The sequence below is a fragment of the Engraulis encrasicolus genome, chromosome 23, assembly GCF_034702125.1.
Source record: "Engraulis encrasicolus isolate BLACKSEA-1 chromosome 23, IST_EnEncr_1.0, whole genome shotgun sequence".
Classification (NCBI taxonomy): domain Eukaryota; kingdom Metazoa; phylum Chordata; class Actinopteri; order Clupeiformes; family Engraulidae; genus Engraulis; species Engraulis encrasicolus.
Genome location: NC_085879.1, coordinates 32692704 through 32715203, shown reverse-complemented (window position 1 = coordinate 32715203; position 22500 = coordinate 32692704). Strand labels below are relative to the sequence as shown.

The following is a 22500-nucleotide window of genomic DNA, read 5'->3' as shown; positions in this document are numbered from 1 at the left end:
TATTGGTTATAGTCCCCAGAATAATGTGGGGTTACGTAGGTGCTTTTGTTCAAAGGCAATTCAGTCATGGTGGGAGGTGTAGGGAGAGGTCAGGACTCAGGTGGGATTCGAACCTACAATCCAAGATCAACTCCCTAACCATTAATAACCTACCCACTCTCAGACCTCAGTTTCAGCTTCAGTCTAAATCTGATAATTACATCTCAGTTAATAATAGTAATAATTATAGTAAGAGAAATAATAATAATAATAATAATAATAATAATAATAGTAATAATTGACTCAAAATTGTAATGCATAGCATTTTTTCCCAACTCAATTGTGATGAATTGCTAAACACAGGGTCATCTCCAGTAAGCTCTGCCATCCACCCACCACACCGCAACATAAAAATCTCCAACACTAAAAGCCTGGAGAGAGGGGCCCTTTTAAGTCATGCCCACCGTACGTCTATGCACTTCAAAAAGGGGTCAGGGAGTACAAATGCTCTTGGCGTTATTCATTGAACTTGCCGAGACTTGGCATGCGGTACTATGTCATCTTTCTTATCATAAGCCTCTTCATAAAGCCTTACCATAAACTATCAGAATCTCATGCTGGTTTGCAAATGTGTTTTTTTATTCATTATGCTGTCAGTCCCAGGTTACAGAATCACAGTTATGAATCTGTGGGTGGGTGTGTGTGTGCGTGTGTGTGTGTGCGTGTGTGTGTGCGTGTGCCTGTGTGTGCCTGTGTGTGCCTGTGTGTGCCTGTGTGTGCTTGTGTATGTGTGTCTGTGTGCCTGTGTGTGCTTGTGTATGTGTGTCTGTGTGCCTGTGTGTGCTTATGCATGCGAGTCCATGTGTGTGTGCGTGTGCGTGGGTGTGTGTTTGTGTACCTGTTTGTGTGCATGTTTGTGTCTGTGCGAGTATTTGTCTGTGTCTACACATGTCTACTATGTGTGTGGTGTGTCTATGTTGTGGCATTAAATACATGGAAATACATGTCTGTGTGTGTCTGCATGCATATGTGTGTCTCTGCACCGTATGTCTTACTGCTTGTGGGGTATCTCCTGTCGTGGTATTAAATACATGGAAATGTACTATGTGTGTTTCTGTATGTCTCACAGGGTGTGGGGTGTCTTGTGTTGTGGTAAATGTGTGTAAATAAATGAATGCAAATGTGTGCTCCCCTCCATGCAGACTCCAGTGTGTATGATGAGATCATGCAGTCGGTGCTGCACTCCGGCTACCTCTACAAGGCCGGCTCCACCTCCAACAAAGGCACACTATCCCGCCGAACCAGAGAAGGTAGGCAGCGCAGTGAGACTGGGTGCCAGCCAAGACACACTCCCCTTCTGTTCTTTTCTTTTCTTCTCTTTGATTCTCTTCTGTCACCTTCTCTTCTCTTCTTTTCTCTTCTCTTCTCTTCTCTTCTCTTCTCTTCTCTTCTTTCTTTTCTACTTCTTTCTTTTCTATTTTCTCTTTTCTTTTCTTCGCTTCTCTTCTGTCACCTTCTCTTCTCTTATCTCCCTTTCTCTCCTCTCCTCTCCTCTCCTCTCCTCTCCTCTCCTTTCCTCTCCTCCCCCTCTCCACCTCTCCTCTCCTCCTCCCCCTCCCCTCTCCTCTCCTCTCCTCTCCTCTCCTCTTGGCAGTGGTTCAGTAGCTAGTCCTCCTCCACCTTATACATTCCTCTGAAGACCAGAGAGCGGTTCTGTGAGGACACAAATGTACTGTGCTGCATAGCATACTAATGTATTGTGTATCACATTACATAATATGGGAGGTATTATTAAAGGATGTTTTGTTGGGGTTTTTTTGTTTTGTTCTTTGTCTTGTGCTTTCATCATTTTCTAGAGCATTTGTGTTTTTTTCCTGGTTGTTGTTTTTTCATGCTAGAATACAAAGGAAGGAGTTTCCCTGTGTTATTATTACTGAATCTATCTTATCTTGCCCAAGGTCGGATTTCTGTTTTGCACATGAAATGGCTTATGTATCTACAGTGAGCTACGCACTGCACTATTTGCTTTGCAAGTGGAGTGTTGGAGTATTTTATGACGCATGGGTCATGATTTCTTTGGTCGTTTTGGGAAGGGGGCACACATCCAAAGTCACTTGTTGCAGGTAGACAAAAGTGTCAGACAGTTGAAGAAGGTAGGTCTGAACATTGCGGAATAAGCTCCAAAATACAGAGGTGGAAAGTAACTAATTACTTTACTCGCGTTACTGTAATTGAGTAGCTTTTTTGTGTACTTGTACTTTTTAAACTACTTTTTAAAATTTGTAATTTTACTTTTACTTGAGTACATTTTCTTTCGAGTAATGTACTTCGGTACATTTTACAGCACAAGCGTTACTGAGTAAAAAAAAGCCAAAAAACTCTAGCCTAGTTTATAAAGAGTTGGCGCGTGCGACCTCTCACTCAAACGCTGATGGCTGACATGGAGGCTGACGATGGAGATTCACTTAACTCAGAGGAGATCAACATTAGCTGTTCTTCCTCTAACCCAGTGCACCCCTTGCACATCTAGAGGCAGAAGACGCTGATTGTTAAAAAGTAACTTTTTACTTTTACTCAAAGTACATTTTAAATTATTTACTTTTTACTTGAGTAGATTTTTTGACTGGTAAATTTACTCGTACTTGAGTACATTTTCAACAGAGTAACAGTACTTGTACTTGAGTACAATATTTTAGTACTCTTTCCACCTCTGCCAAAATATAAAGTTTATTAAATTAAAACAGCAACGTTTCTATCACCTATCAACGTTTCTAAGCAGCCTGACGAAGCTTATTCCGCAGTGTGCAGACCTACCTTCTTCAACTCATAATTTCTTTTTCCATAATCCAGACTTCAGACTCTGTTCCTTCATTTGAACAGAGACTCCGTGCGCGATCTGAATATAGTTTATGACTGCATTCCAAGTTGACGTTCAGTTGAACACCCATGTGCCCTTTGCCAAATTCAGCAGCCTTCTCACAGTATCCAGAGTCAAACATACAGACGTTTGAGGCTAATTTTAAACAAACTCTTCAAGCACTGTCAAACTGTATTTGGTTTGACAATGATCCTTAATCTATGATGTTTACATAATAGCTTTAACTTAAAAAATCATAAAGACAGTGATGGGTGTTGATCTTTGATGTTTTCAGCTTTTATGTGAAAAGAAAAAGAATGCAAAAAGACAAACTGATGTTGATCTATACTAGTGGGTTTTTTCTTCTCAGATTTCCAGAAGTACTGGTGTACAGTGGAGAAGTCCATTCTCTTTTACGAGACGGACCATAGTCACGAGCCCAGCATGAAAATTGATGTCAGAGATATCGTCTGTCTGGGAGTCAGCCGCCCCGATTCCTGTAACAACAATAACGGATTTATTGACCGGTAAGATAATATCAACGAATAAATGAATTAATACATATTACTGGAAATGTAACAAAAATCACCATGGCAAATGTTATCCAAATAGTTTGGCTTTAGGCAAATAGACTTCTTCTTTGAGCTTCAAAGGATTAAGTTGTAAGCAACTGGACTTGATTCTTGATTGATGCTTAAAAAAAGTTGTTTAATGCTTAACTCTGGATAACATGACCTGGATGAATGACAATCTTCACAGACAACATGACAAATGATAATGGAATTTCTAAAGAAATAGGCTGCACCTTGCATATGCATTTCGTGTGTGTGCCTTCTTCAGCGTGCGAAGCAAGAAACACTATATGCAAGGTCCAGCCTCTTTCTTGAAAAACTGAGTTAAACATTTGGGCCAGCACCCTCACAATTAAAGTATTGCTGCTGCAAGCTGAAACAAATATGATGGAATGAACAAACTTGGGTTTGTTTAGGCTTGTTTAATTTAAAGAAAATTGTACTCATGGCGCTGCCATCCACAGCCAACATGGTTCTGATTCTAGGTTCCGCTACACAATCGAGCTGTACCTCAAGTCGGACAAACTCATCCAGTTTGGCCTGGAGACGGCCGACGCTCTTCACTCCTGGGCCAAAGCCATCGGGAAGGTAGGAGTCCGTGTGTGGACATTCTCTTTTGAAAACTTTTTACATAATTATTTTTATTTGACAAGAGATGGTAGGACTGTCTTTGTGGACTTGTTGTTTTACATAATTGTATTTATTTGTCAAAAAGAATGAGCACAGATGGGAGATAGGAAATGTTTATTCAAACCGTGGATTCTTTCGAGAAACAAACCTTCTTTCACATTTAAATAAACAAGAACCACATTCCATTCAACAGTAGAATAATAGTTCCTGTAGTTTTGAGATTGTTGTGTAATACACACTTCCCTCATTGTGTGTGACCCTACAGTAGGTTTGCACTTGGTTTTCCTCATGTGTGTTACTCACAAGTGGTTTGGAGAGATGTGAGATACAGAATTTGGAGAACTGTGTGTAACTTGAGCCATGTTTTTTGCTCATAAGAGGAGAAGATGTGTTTTCTTCACCTTTTATTACACATACGAGGTTTGAGGATATGTGATGAAAAAGGTTTGGAGAGCTAATATTAGAGCATATCGTGTGTCCAATGCCCCAGACTTCAAAAAATCATGCTCTTATTTTGCAGTATTATTCCGTTTTATGTTTGTTTGTTTGTTGTTTTCTGTTAAAGAGTGGCGCAATAGGCTTGAAATGTTCAGTTACAGTGAATAGTCATTTTTTTGATGAACATTAGTCAAAAAATTGTTTTTTGGCTGTTCAGAATTAGTTAGATCAGCAGTGTCAAATGGGATAATGCTCCACTCTAACCTGCAACCTGTGCAGAGCTGTATAAAGTAGAAGTAGATGTACTCTTACAGATGTAATTACAACACTAGTAGTATGATACTACTAAGTGAGAGCTATGTACAGTACAGTAATATCATACCATCAGTGTTGTAATTAGATATAAAATGCCTTTTTTCCACTGCCTTTTTTCTGGTAGGCCTACAGCTTGACACAGCGCGACTCAGCCACCACTTGTTTTTTTTTTTTTTATCGAAAAGCGAAAAGTGGTGGCCGAGTTGCGCTGTGTCGAGCTGTAGGCCTACTAGAAAACCGGCAGTGGAAAAGAGGCATAAGAGTCATAGGCAGTTTTTGCATTGGTCAAGGTCGAGTAATTGCTCAGGTACCTGTACTTCTACTTCTACTTTACACAACTCTGAGTCTGTGTGTGTCCGTCTCCTGCAGGCCACCACCCCACTAAGCTGCCACTGCCTGCTGGGTCGTGAGTTTGAGCGGGTGGGCATGCTGCGCTACAAGAACATGCTGGACCCCCAGCAGTGGAAGGAGGGCTTCTTCGTGCTGCAGAAGTCCAACCTGTTCATCTGCCCACGCACCGACGGCGCCGCCGAGGACATCATCAACCTCAAACGCCTCCAGGAGCTCAGTGAGTATAGAGCGGTATACTAAGAAGCTGGTTAAGGAGTAAACCAGGTGTAAGTTAAGAGGTAAATCATCTAACAGAAGAGCCTGGACTCCTCATTCTCTTAATAAAATGAGGACTCTAGGCTCTTCTTTTACATGATTTACCTCGTAACTTAACCTGGTTTACTCCTGAACCAGCTTCTTAGTATAGGGCCCAAATGTGGCTATTACTCTTCTGTAGATATCCAGGGCTCTAATTTACCAGGGGGTCTTTTCCATTATCCTAACTCCTGTGCTAATTTGTGCTTGTGGCCTCGTGGTAACATCAGAAGACGTCATTGACGACAGAAGTTTAATTAAATATCTCGTCAAATCGCAATTAAAAGGTAATTTTCCCTTTCTTTGCAATCGGGATGTTGAATGGGGAAAAGTCCCCCAAAAATGGTTGAGGCTAGGGTGACAAGTGGGGAAACTTCTTATTGTTTTCTCCACTGAGAAAGGGTGTCATTGAAACAAGAGGCCATAAGCACAGTGCGAAGACGGGAGTTGGATTCATTGAACGTACCCCACATGCGATCATCACTCTTCCACACAGTGATATCGGACTGATCTAAAGGACACTCTTAGACATTCGAAAGGGAGCTGAGTGATTCCAGATGGGATCACCATGCATGTCATTTTTTATCGTCCTAATCAGAAAGTCTTGTTATTGTCCTAAGCAGAGTCTATTTTTCCAAAATGAAAATGCATCTTTAGATCCGGTCTGTGCATGTATAACCCAAAAGTCACCCATTTTCTTTTAACTCAGACTTGTAAATGTTTTATCTGATCTTTTATCGGTACCTGGTATGCTTTGACATTGTATCTTCAGAGACTCACATGCATGTCATACATGAGTTAAAAGAAAATTAGTGACTTCAATTCAATAAGAAGATGGGATGAATGTAGTACATTCATGTATAAACCCATCAACAAGATTATGTAGCACTCTGGAGATACTGATATTGGATGAGAAGTTACTTCTTTCTCATTTCTCTCTTTGCTCCTTTAGGCATGGCCTCTGAGAACGAGAATGAGAAGAAGGACAACCTAGTACTCGTGGAGAAAGGAAGGTGAGCCCAAGGACAACAATTACATGCCAGCAATCACTTTTATTCCATCATGAAAATCTAATAAAAATGCAACAGAAAGCTCATGAATGGAAATTGTGCAGCTGAACAAAAACATTCCTCCCACGCATCCCACTGTTGTGTCTGAACATCATCTTTTTTTTTCAATTGATGATGACAATGGTCTTCTGTAATTGTATCCATGGAGGACAATAAATTGACTTTCATGGTTTTATTTCTCAAAGCAACATGCAGAGTTTTGCACAGCTTCATAGGGTGGTATCCAGAGGGCATATCAACAGGCTGGTGATGTTAACTAATGAAAATAACTTGAGGGATACTCTAACTAATGCAAATTAAGTATATTTAAAGCCAGAAATAGGAATCAATAAGTCTAAAGCAGGACTAACTTGGATGACAAACCTTTAGGGCCTTGTCTATCTTAAGAGCCTCCAGTTGGACAGGCTGATGTTCCCACCTCTCTCCCCCACAGGACGCTGCACGTGCAGGGCATGGGCCGGGCGGACTTCCCCCTGTGGTTCGCGGACATCCAGAAAGCAGCCGGAGGGAAGGGCAATGCACTGAGGGACCAGCAGCTCAGCAGGCACGACATCCCCATCATAGTGGACAGCTGCATCGCTTTCATCACACAGTATGGTGAGGAAACACACAGTCACTAGTTCACAATGTCAAGTGTATGAGCCTTGGAAGTGTGTCAGCCTAATTAGTCACGCCCAGTGATTGGATACTCCACAGAGTCCACCAAAGAGTATCCAGTCACTGGGGGTAATTACGAAAGCTGATACACTTTGAAGGATGCACACTAGACATTGGGAAACGGCCAATATTTACATTTCTGCTCACGTTTGTATTGTATCCTTGCTCCTACACCTGCACACTTGACACTTGAAACTGATATTTCCGCATGTTGTGGCCCAGCTTTTACATTAGAAACTGTACAATGAGAGTAAAATGTCTTGAATTCTTGAAGTACAGTACCATTCGATCAAGACCCATTACCTTGTAAAAACACTAAAATAACTGGATATTCGTTGCTTTTTGTGGACTTATTCTATAGTTCTGGCATATAATGAAGATTAAAACAATTTTCATGTTTTGAAATGTATAATTTGGACAAGGAACGTACTCTGTAAAGTCACAGGGTTGGCGCAGGGGTTCCCAGACTCACGCCAAGATCTCAAAAGATTCCATGCGGTTGTTCAGACCAGAATGAACGCACAAGGCACCATGGGAATTCCCAGGCTAGGGCAGGATTTGGGAGTGGTTGATTGGATTCCATAATATTAATGTACTGAATGTACTAACTGTACTAAATGTACTGAATGGTAAATGTAAATCACTGTAGGCTACGTCCCGTGAAAGGTACCCCAGTTATGAGGTGGCAATTCACACCCTGATCCCCAGAGTGCTGGCCCAGACACACCCCTCTGATGGATATCACTTTGAGAGTGTTTCCCTTCTGCTATTGCCCCCTCTGTTTCCCTTTGTTTTACTGTTTGTTAAACACATAGAACTGCCTCTGTGTGGGAAATGCGCCATGCAAATAAACTTTGACTTGACTTCACTTGAATCGACTTGGGAAGGGGGGAGCAGGATAGCACGCCCCCTTGTGGACGGTATGAGTTATGAGCTCACTTCCCTTCTGTCAACGCCATCATTTCCCTCCATTGTCTCACTTTCTTTTCCTCTGGAGGCCGGCAAAAGAATGAATGGAAAGATACCGCACTGTGTTGCATTGTGTCCTGGAGCATGTTGGATATTACTCAGTAGACTTGGATAGACGTCAAAGAACTGAGTATTATTAGGCTGTACAATTGCTTGTACGGTAGCACGTTTCAATCCTGCTGAGCCGCAGTGCTGCTGAATTGGAAAGTATGCAGGTTTTTTTTGAGACGTATAAGAAGTAGAAAAAAAAAGTTGCCTGATTTAGATTGGAAAATAAACATTGTAGTCGGAGCTCCCGATAAGCTGATGACCTCTTCCCTCAAAACAAATAAAGTATCTCTCTGCTGCATTCTACTCCTCTGGGATCTGACGTTATGCCCACATTGCTTGTAGTAACTGCCAGCTGTAACTTTGCAATACATCTTCTCGCTACTACTTACAGTGGTTATAAAACGTCTACACACCCCTGTGCATATTTATGCAACCATGTTAATTTAATTTTTTTATTTTTTGTTTTTTCTCTTTAAAGCTTTGAGTTTGTTTTGCAATTGCGATTTACAGTTTATAGTCTATATTAAGGATTGTAACGAATACCCGGTACACTTAATAACTAGGTCGCTTCGGATAAAAGCTTCGGCTAAGTATGATTTAATGTAATATAATGCAATTGCAATGTCATTCCCTCTACAGGTCTGGGCCATGAGCGCATTAACAGGAATCTTTCATGTCCTCCTTTTGGATGAAAAAACATGTTATGCAGCCGTCACCTAGTGGTTAAGGAGATGGGCTTTGGATCAGAGGGTTGCAGGATTGAATCCCACCCTTCACTCCCTACCACACACCATGAGTGGAGTGTCTTTGAGCAATGCACCTACAGTAAACCTGCACTGCTTTTGGGACTGTAAACAACACCCAGTAGGCTACTTACGGTAATAACTGTTAGTCGCTTTGGATAAAAGCTATGAAGTTATTGCAATGTTGTTTCCTCTGCAGGTCTTGGCCATGAGGGCATCTACCGTAAGAACGGAGCCAAGTCCCGCATCAAGCTCCTGATGGAGGAGTTTCGTAAAGACGCCCGCAACGTGAAGCTGCGCATCGGAGACAACTTCATCGAGGACGTGACAGACGTGCTCAAGAGGTTCTTCAGGGAGATCGATGACCCCATCTTCATGGCAGACCTGCACCCCTTCTGGCAAGAGGCTGCAAGTGAGACTTTAAACGTGCTACACAGATGCATTGACTTTCACTAGCTTAGCGACATGTTCCCTCTTTTAACTTGTCTTAAAACTAGAGATGCACCGGATCCTGATTTTTAGGATCCTGTCGGATACCTGATCCACTGCTTAAGATCCTGCCGGATCCGGAACCGGATACCGGATCCTACGAAAGGGTTGAAACACATAGCCTACTCACACACGTGGGCCCTTTTTGTCAAGTTGGCTCAAACTATTTTGACTGAAAAGCCTTAGCTACCGGATCCTGGATCCTGGAACCGGATCCGGATCCTGTGAAAAACCCTATTATCCTGCCGGATCCGGAACCGGATCTTGGATCCGGTGCATCTCTACTTAAAACAAGACAATGGCTTACATGAAAAATAAGACACTTTACCACCTTTATAAACCCTGGCCAACGATTTTAACTGTATTAAGCCCCAAAATAGTGGCATATCCCTTTAAGAAACTTTATGAAACAATCATGTTGAATTAAGGGACTGCAAGTGAGTCCTGGAAGAGTTTTCATTGTTTTACCACAAACGGTAAGCCAGCTAACATCTGAATCTGGAGAGAGAGGGTTGGAGGGCTGCTGCGTTCAAGTTGTAAAGGTGGTCTTTGGCTGAGATGTAGAGGATATCAAAAACAAGCAGGATGCCAAGACACGCTTAGTAAAATCAAACCACTTTACCATAAATCCTGTTTGTTTTTTAACATCTGAATCTGCTTTATATTGGCAGAGTAGCCTACACTTACCTGTATAAGGAATTTGCCTCTGGCTGCTAGTTCTTCTGTATGGTATTTCTTTGTATGCATGTAACATGTAACATTCAGTCATAGTTCAATAACTACAAGAGATAATCATAACACTGTGCAGTGTTGGGCAAGCTACTTGTAAAATGTAGTGAGCTAAGCTATCAGCTACTCAACCATAAAATAAGCTTCACTACACTAAAGCTACCACCATCAGAAATGTAGTGAGCTAAGCTTCAAAAATGTGGAAATGTAGTTCACTACACCAGAAGCTACATTTTCCCGACATATTGTCAGCTTGATTTAAAATAACAGATAGGCCTACCTTCATTAAACAAAACTTTATTGATCTCATTATACTTAATTAATATTTATTATACATTCAGTGTGTTTTAAATATCATTATAGGACACAGGCCTAGGGCGACCCCAAGTCCAAGGGGGGACATGGATATGTTTTTGAGGGACAGTGTGGGGCACTCCCTTCAAGCAACAAAATGTAGCTTTTGTGGAAGCTACGTCGCTACTTGAGACAAAAGATAGCTTAACTACAGGGAAGTTACTCGATACATAAAGTAGTGACGCTACGACCAAGCTACTGGGGAATGTAGTTAAACTAAGTAGCTTGTAGCTTGTAGCGAAGCTACTGCCCATCACTGACACTGTGTATAGATCACTAGATACACCAATATACTGTGAATATTGACACCTGTAGACAATAATGTACAGAGGCACCTGACGTATGGCTTTGATAGATGTGAACTTTGTGCCGAATTTAACAAGCCTTGCTTGTGGAATGAATAAGGATTATTTATTCGTCATTTCCAACCATTGTTGTCTCTGATGCAGCTGCCTTCAATAGACCTACCGGATGTGAAACTATTATTGGCAGTAGAAAGCCTAGATTCAGAAGCTAAAATCTATCATAATAGTACAAATCATCTGATGCTGTCTGTGTGGTATGTAACTGTGTCCCCTTTTGGTTACTTGCAGAGATACCGCACAAGACGTACCGTCTGGACCGCTACAAGGAGCTAATTCGAGGTCTGCCGCGAGTCAACAGGACCACGCTAGCCGCCCTCGTCAGTCACCTGTACCGGTCAGTGTTCACACCCACTGCTGCTCAGCTGTTAAACTCCACGAGGAAACACAGACAGCGATGTGTTGTGTGTTTCTGTATTTTACACGGCATAGATCTTATCTTCCCATCTTATTTTTTTTAACCCTTTTTATGTTTTTTAAAATGTTTTTTTTATGGAACTGCAAGTGTGTGTGAGTTAGGTGTACCACTACTGCGAAACAATTTCCCATACTGGGACAAATATAGCCGCTACTACTACTACTACTACTAGTATAGAACAGAATACAGTCGCGTGTATGGCTGTTCTATTTAATACAGTATTCTGATATGTTCTAGAATCCTATACACAGTTTGACACACCCAATGATGCTTTTTGCCTAATGTGGTAACACTTTACAACAGTGTTTCTCAACTGGTGGGCCGCGACCCAAAAATGGGTCGCGGAGGGGTCATGGGTGGGTTGTGGGGCCGTGGTGTAAAATTCTAAAAAAAAAAAAAAAAAAAATTCAACTTTTCCTGCAACAATTTACAATTTTTATTTTGATAGTGAACTCCGTATCATCTGTTGTCTTACATACATAGATTCAATCTGAATGTTTATGTGAGTTAGATAGCATGCAACAGTCATTCGAGTCTTGGTTACATTTTGAGAATTGCATTGAAATTACTTGAACGCTAAAACAATTGGGTCGCGACCGAATGAGAGTGGAAAATGGTGGGTCCCAAGACTGTTCCAGTTGAGAACCACTGCTTTACAACACATCTGAGCCTTTCTGAACACAACTGAAGATGCTTTGGAACTGTTCTCTCCATGTCTGTACACCTGTAACTCCAGGGTCCAGAAGTGTGCCGACCTGAATCAGATGTGCACCAAGAACCTGTCGCTGCTCTTCGCCCCGAGCCTCTTCCAGACGGACGGCAAAGGGGAACACGAGGTGAAGATCATCGAGGACCTCATCGACAACTACCTTTATGTCTTCGATGTGAGTAAGCTGTATCAAGTCAAGTCAAGTTACTTTATTACTGCCCATGGGTAAACTGGTTTCGCAGTTCTAGAGAAAGGTATAGGTCTCCATACAAAAGAGCTCAAAACACATAACACATGTGCATGAAGTCTAAGATACTCAATGCGACACATCAGGGGACAAACTTTTTAGCCTTTTATGATGAGTGTAATGATGGATGGATGGATGGATGGAGGAATTCCGCATGGAGGAATAGAGGAATTCCACATTGTTGATCTGGTAGAGGTAAAGTTAAAACATAGTTTTTTTTACCCCACTTTGTTACACTGCCTGGTTTCCTTAAAAAAGTCTCTTTGTCATTTCTCAATAATGTGGAGTTGATATTTTTCAGTGGAATGTTTACCTGATAGCTGTATAGACCCGTAACCTGATGCTTCTATTTGTGTTCAGGTGGATGAGGAGCATCAGACACAGATTGAGCTGGAGATCAGTCTCATCACCACCTGGAGGGATACACAGGTACAGGTCTCTCCTGACACATCTGTTTCTATAAAAAAAGGATGGGGTCCAAGGGACTTTTCTTATCCAAAAAGTGTAAAAGGCCTTTATGTTTAAATAAAGGCTTTTTGGAAAAGAAGAGTGTCTTGGACTCCCTCCTTTTTGATGAGACTTGTTTATCCCCCACAACAAAGAGCACCTTCAAGATTTTTTTCTACAATTCCTGAGCACTTTGAATTTTTTTCTTCACATCTGTCTCTATCTTTTTTGTATTTTAAATCAACACAGTAAAGATGCCTGAGGTTGTGTGTGTGCTGCTCTAGCTACCGTAAATATAAATTGCCTTTTTGTTTCATTCTTCCAGCTTTCTCAGGCGGGCGACTTGATCATTGAAGTGTATCTTGAACACAGGATACCTGACTGCTGTATCACTCTGAAGGTAGGTGTAACAATCAAGCTATTCTATCTACATTGTGTGCTCTATTCATCCAAATGTGGGTTTCCCTTGAATGAAACTAAGATCTGCTGTTGCACATTTTGGCCACCAGATGGCAGGAGAGTTCCACAGAAACTTTAACAGCATTTGGGTTTTTGTGCTGTTTGCTGTGTGTTCACCAGGTGTCTCCCATGATGTGTGCTGAGGAGCTGACCAACCAGGTTCTCTACATGAGGAACATTCCAGCAGGAGAGCGGGACATATGGATGACCTTCGAGGCCATTGAAGATGGGGAACTTGGTGAGAAAGTGTAACAATAATAAATGTAAAAGTGAAATTGAGGATCCTTTGTTGAAACAGTTTCTGGTAAAACCTCTTAAGGAATACAAGGTTTGAACAACAGCAGGCCCACACTTTTAACCAGAGAGACAGAATGTCATTTGTGATTTCAAAGTTCAAAAAGTTCAAAGTACTTTATTTGCCATTTGTGCATAAACTAGTAGTCCAAGCACGTAGTAACTCTTGTGCAGGCCCTCTGAGTCAATAGATAAATAGAAAAAATAGGAAAAAGACAAAATACATTAAAAAGAGATCAAAAGAATAGTAATAATAATAAAAGAAAAAGTGGATCAAATGCTCTTTTTTGCCATCAGCCTCACTGTTGCTGGAAAGAAACTGTTAAAAAAACCTTGCTTTTTTGGTAGGAATGCCTACTGTGTCTCAGTTTGTATGTGCAGTTCTTGTGTTTGAGCAGAGAGTTAGCGGGATGGAGTGGGTCTTTAACGATTCTCTCTGCTCTCCTCTGGCTGCGCTGTACTGTACTATTTCAGATTTAGCAGATTTCTGTGTCAAATTGAAAATGCTTGTGCTGGGCTGGGGAAATGCACAAAGTTTTCTAGTGCCAGCCACCAAGGATGGCTAGCAAATTGAAAACGATAGGGTTTTTGGCCATTGGCACAGATAACAAAGAAAACTGAAAGCGATACAATATGCTGTCCAAAATGTAGAAAAAACTGATGTGTGTCATTCTCAACTATCTACATGTGGTGTTTTTTTTTTTTTTTAAGTGAAGATAGTTAGCCTGGCCGTCAACAAACATTGTACTGTTCAAATAATTTAGATAACGCAGCATTCACCCTCTGCTAATGCATCTAAGATTATTTTTAGATGCGTCCCACGCATCTCTATAAGAGGCTTTGGTGTCCGTCCGTCCGTCCGTCCGTCCGTCCGCCCTCCCGTGATGCGTTTCTGAATTGTGATTCCCTCTTGTGATTCCTTCTTGTATCCACAAGGTGGCAGTCGCTCAGTGGCGTGGCAGAGCTCAGTTTTGGCCTGGAGCTCATGCGTGCAAACCAAAACGTCTACCATAATGGTTAGCAAACCGGCTACGCAGCTGATTGATTGCATTATCTGACACAACTGCAGAAGCACAGAAGTCTGTATGCATATTCCATCCATGTGTGCCATGTGTGCTAGCCGAGTTCCTAAACATTCACACAAAGACGTCTTCAGATAAGGAGGATAACTGTCAAGCGCCACACTCAACAAACTCTTCATGGTCAATAACACCAAGCGGAGCACAAAAAATAGGAAGGCATGAGACATTTGCAGATAGCGTTTCCTATGTTCAGTGTTGTTAGACTACACAGCGTCACCACTCAAAAGAAACAACACCCTTTGAAGAAAACAACAGCCCGAACACCGGCAACCCCCTGTATTATTTTGACAATGCTGTGAGAAGTGCAGGCAAGAGAGCAACTCGCGCTTTGAGCGTGGGTGGAGGAGATTACTTCGATACTTCGATTAACGCGAGCACAGGGAGAGTGAAGGCTGTGTTGTTGATCATACGCACACGCGTCTTTTAAAGGGTTTGTTCGGGGCGACCGCTTGACAGAGAGCGCGCTTTTCGGTTTATGCAGTAGGCCTAAATGTCTCATTGATTAGTTTATGGAACTTACGGTTTGTCTGTTACGGTCCACGAAGACAATATCCACGTGAAAACGCAAACGCCTGCAAACCACTGTTTTGACAGAAAGACAGTTCACCTGTCGCCTACTCTGTTTTCTTCCCAAAGCGGCATTTAAAAGTATTCCATGAAATCCAACATCAACGTCACTTCAAATAGGTGACAGCATCATGCACACACATGAAATAACACTTCAGTGAGGGGGGGACATCACTGCTCTCATATTAAAGTGAAAAGAGAATTTCACATTTTAGTTTATTTAATGTAGGCCTATGCAAAATTGCAAATGGCCTATTCATTGAAATCTGTCCAGAAAGGGTTGTAATGTTTGCCTGTTTTTTATGTTTGTAATTATTATTTTTTTAAAATAAAAAATCGTGATTAAAAAATAAATAAATAACAAAAATAGAGATTTTATGTTAAAAAAAATGTGATATGGGATGGGCCGATGGCCCCCCTAGCTAAATTCGCCTTAGGTCCCCAAATTGCTAAATGTAGTGTAAGGGATTATTTTGAAAAGACAGTAACATGTAATCAGCAATGCATTACAGTTTTTCAGTAACTTGCCCAACACTGTTGAAATCCTACGGTACTTTTTCAAATCCAGGCTTATACAGTACATGGTAGGCTTATTGATAAATTGCCTTGACAGGTTATGAGGAGGCCAAGGGGGCGTTTGGGCAAAAAAGGTTCAGAACGGGCATAGACGGACGCATCTGTTGTCCGCCTGTCGGACTTGTTTTTGTAGTGCAGAGTTAGGCCGTTTACACAGTAGGGCGGTAAGGCGTTGCGGCACAGAAGCAATTGTTACCGGCGTTGGTGAAAATATATGGAAACATATCTGTCCTTATACACCAACCGGCGGTAGTCGGGCGTCAGCGGTGCGGGAGCTGGCTCCGCTCCGCGCTGCATTTAGAAAATAGAACCTGAGCGTATTTTTCACGCCAGCCACCGGCGTTGTCCCGTTCGAATGAATGGCAAAGTAGCACGCTAGCTTTGGCTGTGGGGGGGTTTTGAACAGGACTGGCCTCGCACGCCGACGCTGTCAGTGTGAAAGGCAGAGTAGAACAAACCGGCCCGAACTAAGCAGAAAGACTTAATTTGTCTCGCTTCCGTTCCGCGACGCCTTGGTATGTCTGACGCCTTAGTCTGGGCGAAAGCCGACTGTCTGGCGAAAGCTAAGAGGAATCTGTGTCCATGGAGGGTGGGAGATGGTCTGATCTTACTCTGCCATTTAAATTCAATGGATTTCCGAATTCATGATTGTTACGATATAGTGTCGCAAAAGCATACAAATAACAAAAAAAAAGTGTGAATAGCGTTACCTTAACCAATCAGTGACGGACTTTGCGGGTGAGTTCTGCGTCACCACTCTCAACTGTTTGCTGATTGGCTAAACAGTGAGCGAACCGAGGTAGGAGGGCTTTTGCCAGACTAGGTGCGGAGCCAAAATCTTTGTTTGGGTTTAGCACATAGGATGGCGTCGCCAGGCCAGTGTAGAGTACCAATTGCCTTGTTTATGTCTTGTTCTCCAGAGCGGCCTCTGCACCCCAAAGAGAAGGTTCTGGAGCAGGCTCTCCAGTGGTGCAAGCTGGCTGACCCGAGCTCCGCCTACCTGGTGGTCAAGAAGGTGCCCAAAGGAGAAGTCATCGACATCTTCACTGGTGGGTCTATTTATTTAAAGGGACACTGTGCAGGAAATGGTCAAAAAGGGTACTGCAACTATGCTGGTCATTGAAACTGGGCTGCCTATTGCCAAATTTGAAATTTGATCTTTACATGAAAGTTTACTAAGTAATAAACAAATATTTTCTAGTATGGTCCAAGAACAGTCATTTTTGCAGCTAAAAATGGCTTTTTTTGAAAATTCAAAATGGCGGACCATGGAGAAGATCCCCCTTTTCATGTATGAAAAGTGCAATTTTTCCAGTCATAATGAATACTTAGAATTTGATGCTGGTGGTAAATATTCATGAAAAAGGTAACATTAGTGAATGGGCAGCATGAATTCTGGAAATAAACAACTAAAAATCTCACACAGTTTAACTGTTTTTTTAAATATAAATAGCCATGATGGCCTAATGGTTAAGGAGATGGGCTTTAGATCAGAGGGTTGCAGAGGGTTCGAATCCCACCCTTACCCTCCCTACCCTACCACACTCAATGACTGAGGTGCCCTGAGGGAACCTCATCCCACACTGCTGCAGAGATTGTAAAAACTCCCTGTAGAAATAACTAAGTTGATTTACTACCATAGTACAGTACTGCATCACTTTGGCCTTGCATATAACATTAAGTAATACATTACGATTTGGTCATTGCCATTCAGGTAACTGCTAATTCATAACGGGGATCATATCTTACTGGGTTTATATTTTTCGCGCATGTATTTCTTTTGTTTTGCTTATTTTCTGTCTTTCTTTCCCTCTTTGTTTCTCATCATGTGATCATCAGCATACAAGAGTGAGATAGTGAAGAGTGGGGTCCTGAGGTGTCGAGAGGAGCCCCCGAAAATGCTGCAGGGGAACAAGTTCCAGGATCGCATCTTTCAAATCAGGGACCATAAACTACTGCTGCTCAAGGACAAGAAGGTAGGTGTGTGTGTGTGTGTGTGTGTGTGTGTGTGTGTGTGTGTGTGTGTGTGTGTGTGTGTGTGTGTGTGTGTGTGTGTGTGTGTGTGTGTGTGTGTGTGTGTGTGTGTGTGTGTGTGTGTGTGTGTGTGTGTGTGTGTGTGTGTGTGACTGAGCGAGTGTGTGTGTGTGTGTGTGTGTGACTGAGCGAGCGAGTGTGTGTGTGTGTATGTGACTGAGCGAGTGTGTGTGTGTGTGTATGTGACTGAGCGAGTGTGTGTGTGTGTGTGAGACTGAGCGTGTGTGTGTGTGTGTGTGTGTGTGTGTGTGTGTGTGTGTGTGTGTGTGTGTGACTGAGCGAGTGTGTGTGTGTGTGTGTGTGTGTGTGTGTGTGTGTGTGTGTGTGTGTGTGTGTGTGTGTGTGTGTGTGTGTGTGTGACTGAGCGAGTGTGTGTGTGTGACTGAGCGAGTGTGTGTGTGTGACTGAGCGAGTGTGTGTGTGTGTGTGTGTGTGTGTGTGTGTGTGTGTGTGTGTGTGTGTGTGTGTGTGTGTGTGTGTGTGTGTGTGTGTGTGTGTGTATGTGACTGAGCGAGTGTGTGTGTGTGTGTATGTGACTGAGCGTGTGTGTGTGTTAGAGAGAGAATATGTCTGTGTGTGTCCTATTCAGCCTTCCTCTACTCAATAGGACACACTTTAGTTTAACGGTGCCCTAACCTGGGCCTCGTGTGTGGTAAGGCAAGTGTCTTTTGTCATTCAAGAGCAATAAGCCGGAGAAGGAATGGCTACTGAAGACTTTGAAGATCTACATTGGGATCAGGAAAAAGCTGAAGGCACCTACCAAGTGAGTAAAAGTGACTGGTGACACGCTTATATTGATCAGACTACATTTATCAAGCATTATGATGCCACCATATAATACTTAGCAAGTGTCATCAGAGATGTCAACCTGGTCCCAAGCAATGCATAGGCACATGTGACGTTGGTTTAATAGAGCAGTAGAAGGTTTTATAGAATGTTTGTATTCTCCATATGACTTTACAAAACAAATTTGGTGACAATCAAGCTTTTAATTGTAGGATTAACTGACAAATAAGTTGGGTACATCATTTTCTTCATGCTTTAATTATGTCTGAGAAATACAAGGTTCCATGAAAGTGTCTGAACTGAATATTTTCAATGAATACCTTCAATCTAATAGCATGGACTGTTTTATGTGTATCAGGTGGGGCTTCACGGTCATCCTGGACAAGCAACAGTTGTGAGTATTCTAGTGCCTTGTGTTTTGGATCAGCATTTTACAGTGCAACCTTTCTTAACCCATTGATGCCTAAGGCACCTGCAAAAAAGGGTGCTGAATGCCTGGGCCCTTTTTAAGAAAGCTGCCCTCAGCCTATAAAAACCTAAATATCTCAGCTTCTGAAGCACATAAAAATATGCCCTAAGTTGCATTTAAACGCTAAGACCCTCATCTTTCATTAGAATGTGTTCATTCATTTCAAACAAACAGAGATTCTTAATAAAGTTGTCTCAAATCTCATGAGCCTGAATGGTGCGTAATGCAGCTCCAGGCGCCAGGGCCAATGTTGCGCAACGCAACATCAGGCATCAATGGGTTAATGGGCTGTGATGTATTGTGAGTATTATAATTGTTCTCCTCTTCCCCCATCACACAGGTGTCTGAGCTGCTCATCTGAGGCTGAGCTGTGGGACTGGATGACTAATCTCCTGAAAGCACAGGTGAGTGCTGTATAACAACAACAGCAACAAAAACATTTTTTTTCTTTTTGGCTTTTTTTATGTCTTATTTTAGAGGGCAGTCGAGAGATGGACAGCAAATGAGTGTGGGAGAGAGAGAGATAGGGAAGGGTCGGCAAAGGACCCGGGCCGGAATCGAACCCGGTTCGACGGTGTAGCAGTGCAGTGCCGTACCACTTGAGCCATGGCAGGGCCTAATAACGATGACAATTTTGATAATTATCATTATAACAATTAATAATAATAATTAATAATAAATAGCGCTTTTCCTGACACTCAAAGACACTTTACAAGTGAAAAGCATGTACAGAGCGTACAAACATACAGGACCAGCACTACTGGCCCAATATCCCAGAGGGTGCAGCAAGGTGAGAAGAATTGGCTGGGAAAGACCTGATAGATAAGAGGCCCTTAAAATACAATGATAACTAGACTGCCTGTGCAGTCGCCTTCGACTGCTTAAGGTATATCCCCGAAACGCAACGCTTCCAGTCCCCCATCATTCCTACCACTCCCGTCCACCTTTTCATAAACGTATATGATAAATACAAAATATTAAAGAAATATATTTAATATCAATACATAGATCAATGACGTGCATAGGCTTAAAACCAAATGACTATTGTGAAAATGAAGCAAAAAATGCAAATGGTAACACTGTTTTAATGGTTCACTATTACAGTGAATATACCACATTAGGTACAGTGTAATAACCATTGTAACAATATTTAATACCATGTAATACCAGTGTAACACCATGTACCAATTTTGTACTACATCATGTATTTTTGTGTAAGTGGTATTACATGGTATTGCATATTGTTACACTGATATTACACTAGTATTACATGGTATTAAATATTGTTACACTGTACCTAATATGGTAGATTCACTGAAATGGTGAACTGTTAAAATAAGGTAGTACCGGGCAAATCAATCCACCCAGTCAGAAGTTATGGGCCAAATAAAAATTCCGCCATTTTGAAACTGTTGACCTCCAAACTCAAATCAGTTCATGAACCTACCCTAGAGCATTAACACACCAAATCTGGGACAAATCCATCCGACTGGTCAGAAGTTATGAGCCAAACAAAAATTCGGCCATCTTGAATTCAGCCATCTTGAAAGTGTTGGCCTCCAAACTCGAATAAGTTCATGAACCTACCCTAGAGCATTAACACACCAAATCTGGGAGAAATCCATCCACCCAGTCAGAAGTTATGGGCCAAACAAAAATTCAGCCATCTTGAATTCAGCCATCTTGAAAGTGTTGGCCTCCAAACTCGAATAAGTTCATGAACCTACCCTAGAGCATTAACACACCAAATCTGGGAGAAATCCATCCACCCAGTCAGAAGTTATGGGCCAAACAAAAATTCGGCCATCTTGAATTCAGCCATCTTGAAAGTGTTGACCTCCAAACTCGAATCAGTTCATGAACCTGCCCTAGAGCATTCACCCAAAAAATCTGGGACAAATCCAAACATCCGTTCAAAAGTTATCGCGTTAACACGAAAGACCTTACGCGGCGGCGGACGCGGCGGACGCGGCGGACGCGGCGGACGCGGCGGACGCGGCGGACGCGGCGGACGCGGTGGACGCGGCGGACGCGGCGTTTCAGGGATATAATGACAGAATGTGTAGACCTCAAAGGGCTCTTTCCATTATCCTAACTCACATCCTCAACCTGTGCTTGTGGCTTCGTGCTTCGTCGACGCCTCCGTGGGTGTATTATTATATCCCCGAAACGCGGAGCGTCGGGGATGTAATGGTTTTGCGTGCGCCGCCGCCGCCGCGTCCGCCGCCGCGTAAGGTCTTTCGTGTTAACGCGATAACTTTTGAACGGATGTTTGGATTTGTCCCAGATTTTTTGGGTGTATGCTCTAGGGCAGGTTCATGAACTGATTCGAGTTTGGAGGTCAACACTTTCAAGATGGCTGAATTCAAGATGGCCGAATTTTTGTTTGGTCCATAACTTCTGACCGGGTGGATGGATTTGTCCCAGATTTGGTGTGTAAATGCTCTAGGGTAGGTTCATGAACTGCTTCGAGTTGGGAGGTCAACACTTTCAAGATGGCTGAATTCAAGATGGCCGAATTTTTGTTTGGTCCATAACTTCTGACCGGGTGGATGCATTTGTCCCAGATTTGGTGTGTGAATGCTCTCGGGTAGGTTCCTGGACTTATTCAAGTTTGGAGGTCAACACTGTCAAGAAGGCCGAAGTCAAGATTGCCGAATTTCTGTTTGGTCCATAACTTCTGACCGGGTGGATGGATTTGTCCCAGATTTTGTGTGTGAATGCTCTAGGGTAGGTTCATGAACTGATTCGAGTTTGGAAGACAACACTTTCAAAATGGCGGAATTTTCATTTGGCCCATAACTTCTGACTGGGAGGATTGATTTGTAACACCTTATTTTAATGGTTCACCATTTCAGTGAATCTACCATATTAAGTACAGTGTAATAACCAATGTAACAATATTTAATACCATGTAATACTAGTGTAATACCAGTGTAACAATATTCAATATCAGGTACAGTGTAATAACGAGTGTAACAGTTTGCAATACCATGTAATATAGTGTAATACCAGTGTAACAATATGCAATACCATGTAATACCACTTACGCACAAACACATGATGTAAGTTTAAAAAAATGGCGGTGTTACACTGGTATTACATTGTATTAAATATTGTTACACTGGTTATTACACTGTACCTAATGTGGTATATCCACTGAACCATTAAAAAAGTATTACCATTTGCCCCATTTTTTGCTTCATTTTCACAATAGTCGTTTGGTTTTAAGCCTATGCACGTCATGTCACGTCTGTATGTATCATATACGTTTACAAAATGGTGGACGAGAGTGGTAGGAATGATGGGGGACTGGAAGCGTCGCGTTTCGGGGATATACCTTAAGCAGTCGAAGGCGACTGCACAGGCAGTCTAGTTATTAGTAGCATTAGCATGCTGAAGGTGTCAGAGGAACACTACTATTTTCCGCCACACATTACATTGGCATTGATTTAGTTTTCTCGTTTTGCATTGTTGAAGGTCCAATGTGTAATGTTTGACCTTCAGGAAACCTTCATGAAGTTGGACCAATGAATGATTAACTCTGTATTA

General features: G+C 42.1%; 1 protein-coding gene across 5 annotated transcripts in view; it reads left to right on the top strand.

Annotated features, from left to right (window-relative positions):
* The window catches only part of arap3 (ArfGAP with RhoGAP domain, ankyrin repeat and PH domain 3), a 64040-nt gene that overhangs the window by 33232 nt on the left and 8308 nt on the right, over positions 1 to 22500 (top strand). For 2 of the 5 annotated variants that reach the window (XM_063190232.1, XM_063190227.1), the window contains exons 14-30: positions 1182 to 1289; positions 3189 to 3363; positions 3873 to 3996; positions 5161 to 5359; positions 6389 to 6449; positions 6940 to 7103; positions 9126 to 9338; positions 11092 to 11197; positions 12015 to 12162; positions 12595 to 12663; positions 13007 to 13081; positions 13261 to 13378; positions 16580 to 16708; positions 17499 to 17635; positions 18374 to 18456; positions 18838 to 18873; positions 19289 to 19352. In XM_063190232.1, the coding sequence (XP_063046302.1) occupies positions 1182 to 1289; positions 3189 to 3363; positions 3873 to 3996; positions 5161 to 5359; positions 6389 to 6449; positions 6940 to 7103; positions 9126 to 9338; positions 11092 to 11197; positions 12015 to 12162; positions 12595 to 12663; positions 13007 to 13081; positions 13261 to 13378; positions 16580 to 16708; positions 17499 to 17635; positions 18374 to 18456; positions 18838 to 18873; positions 19289 to 19352 (2009 nt within the window). The remainder of the gene's footprint in view (positions 1 to 1181; positions 1290 to 3188; positions 3364 to 3872; positions 3997 to 5160; positions 5360 to 6388; positions 6450 to 6939; positions 7104 to 9125; positions 9339 to 11091; positions 11198 to 12014; positions 12163 to 12594; positions 12664 to 13006; positions 13082 to 13260; positions 13379 to 16579; positions 16709 to 17498; positions 17636 to 18373; positions 18457 to 18837; positions 18874 to 19288; positions 19353 to 22500) is intronic. The other 3 variants (XM_063190231.1, XM_063190228.1, XM_063190230.1) reach the window with 3 other exon arrangements.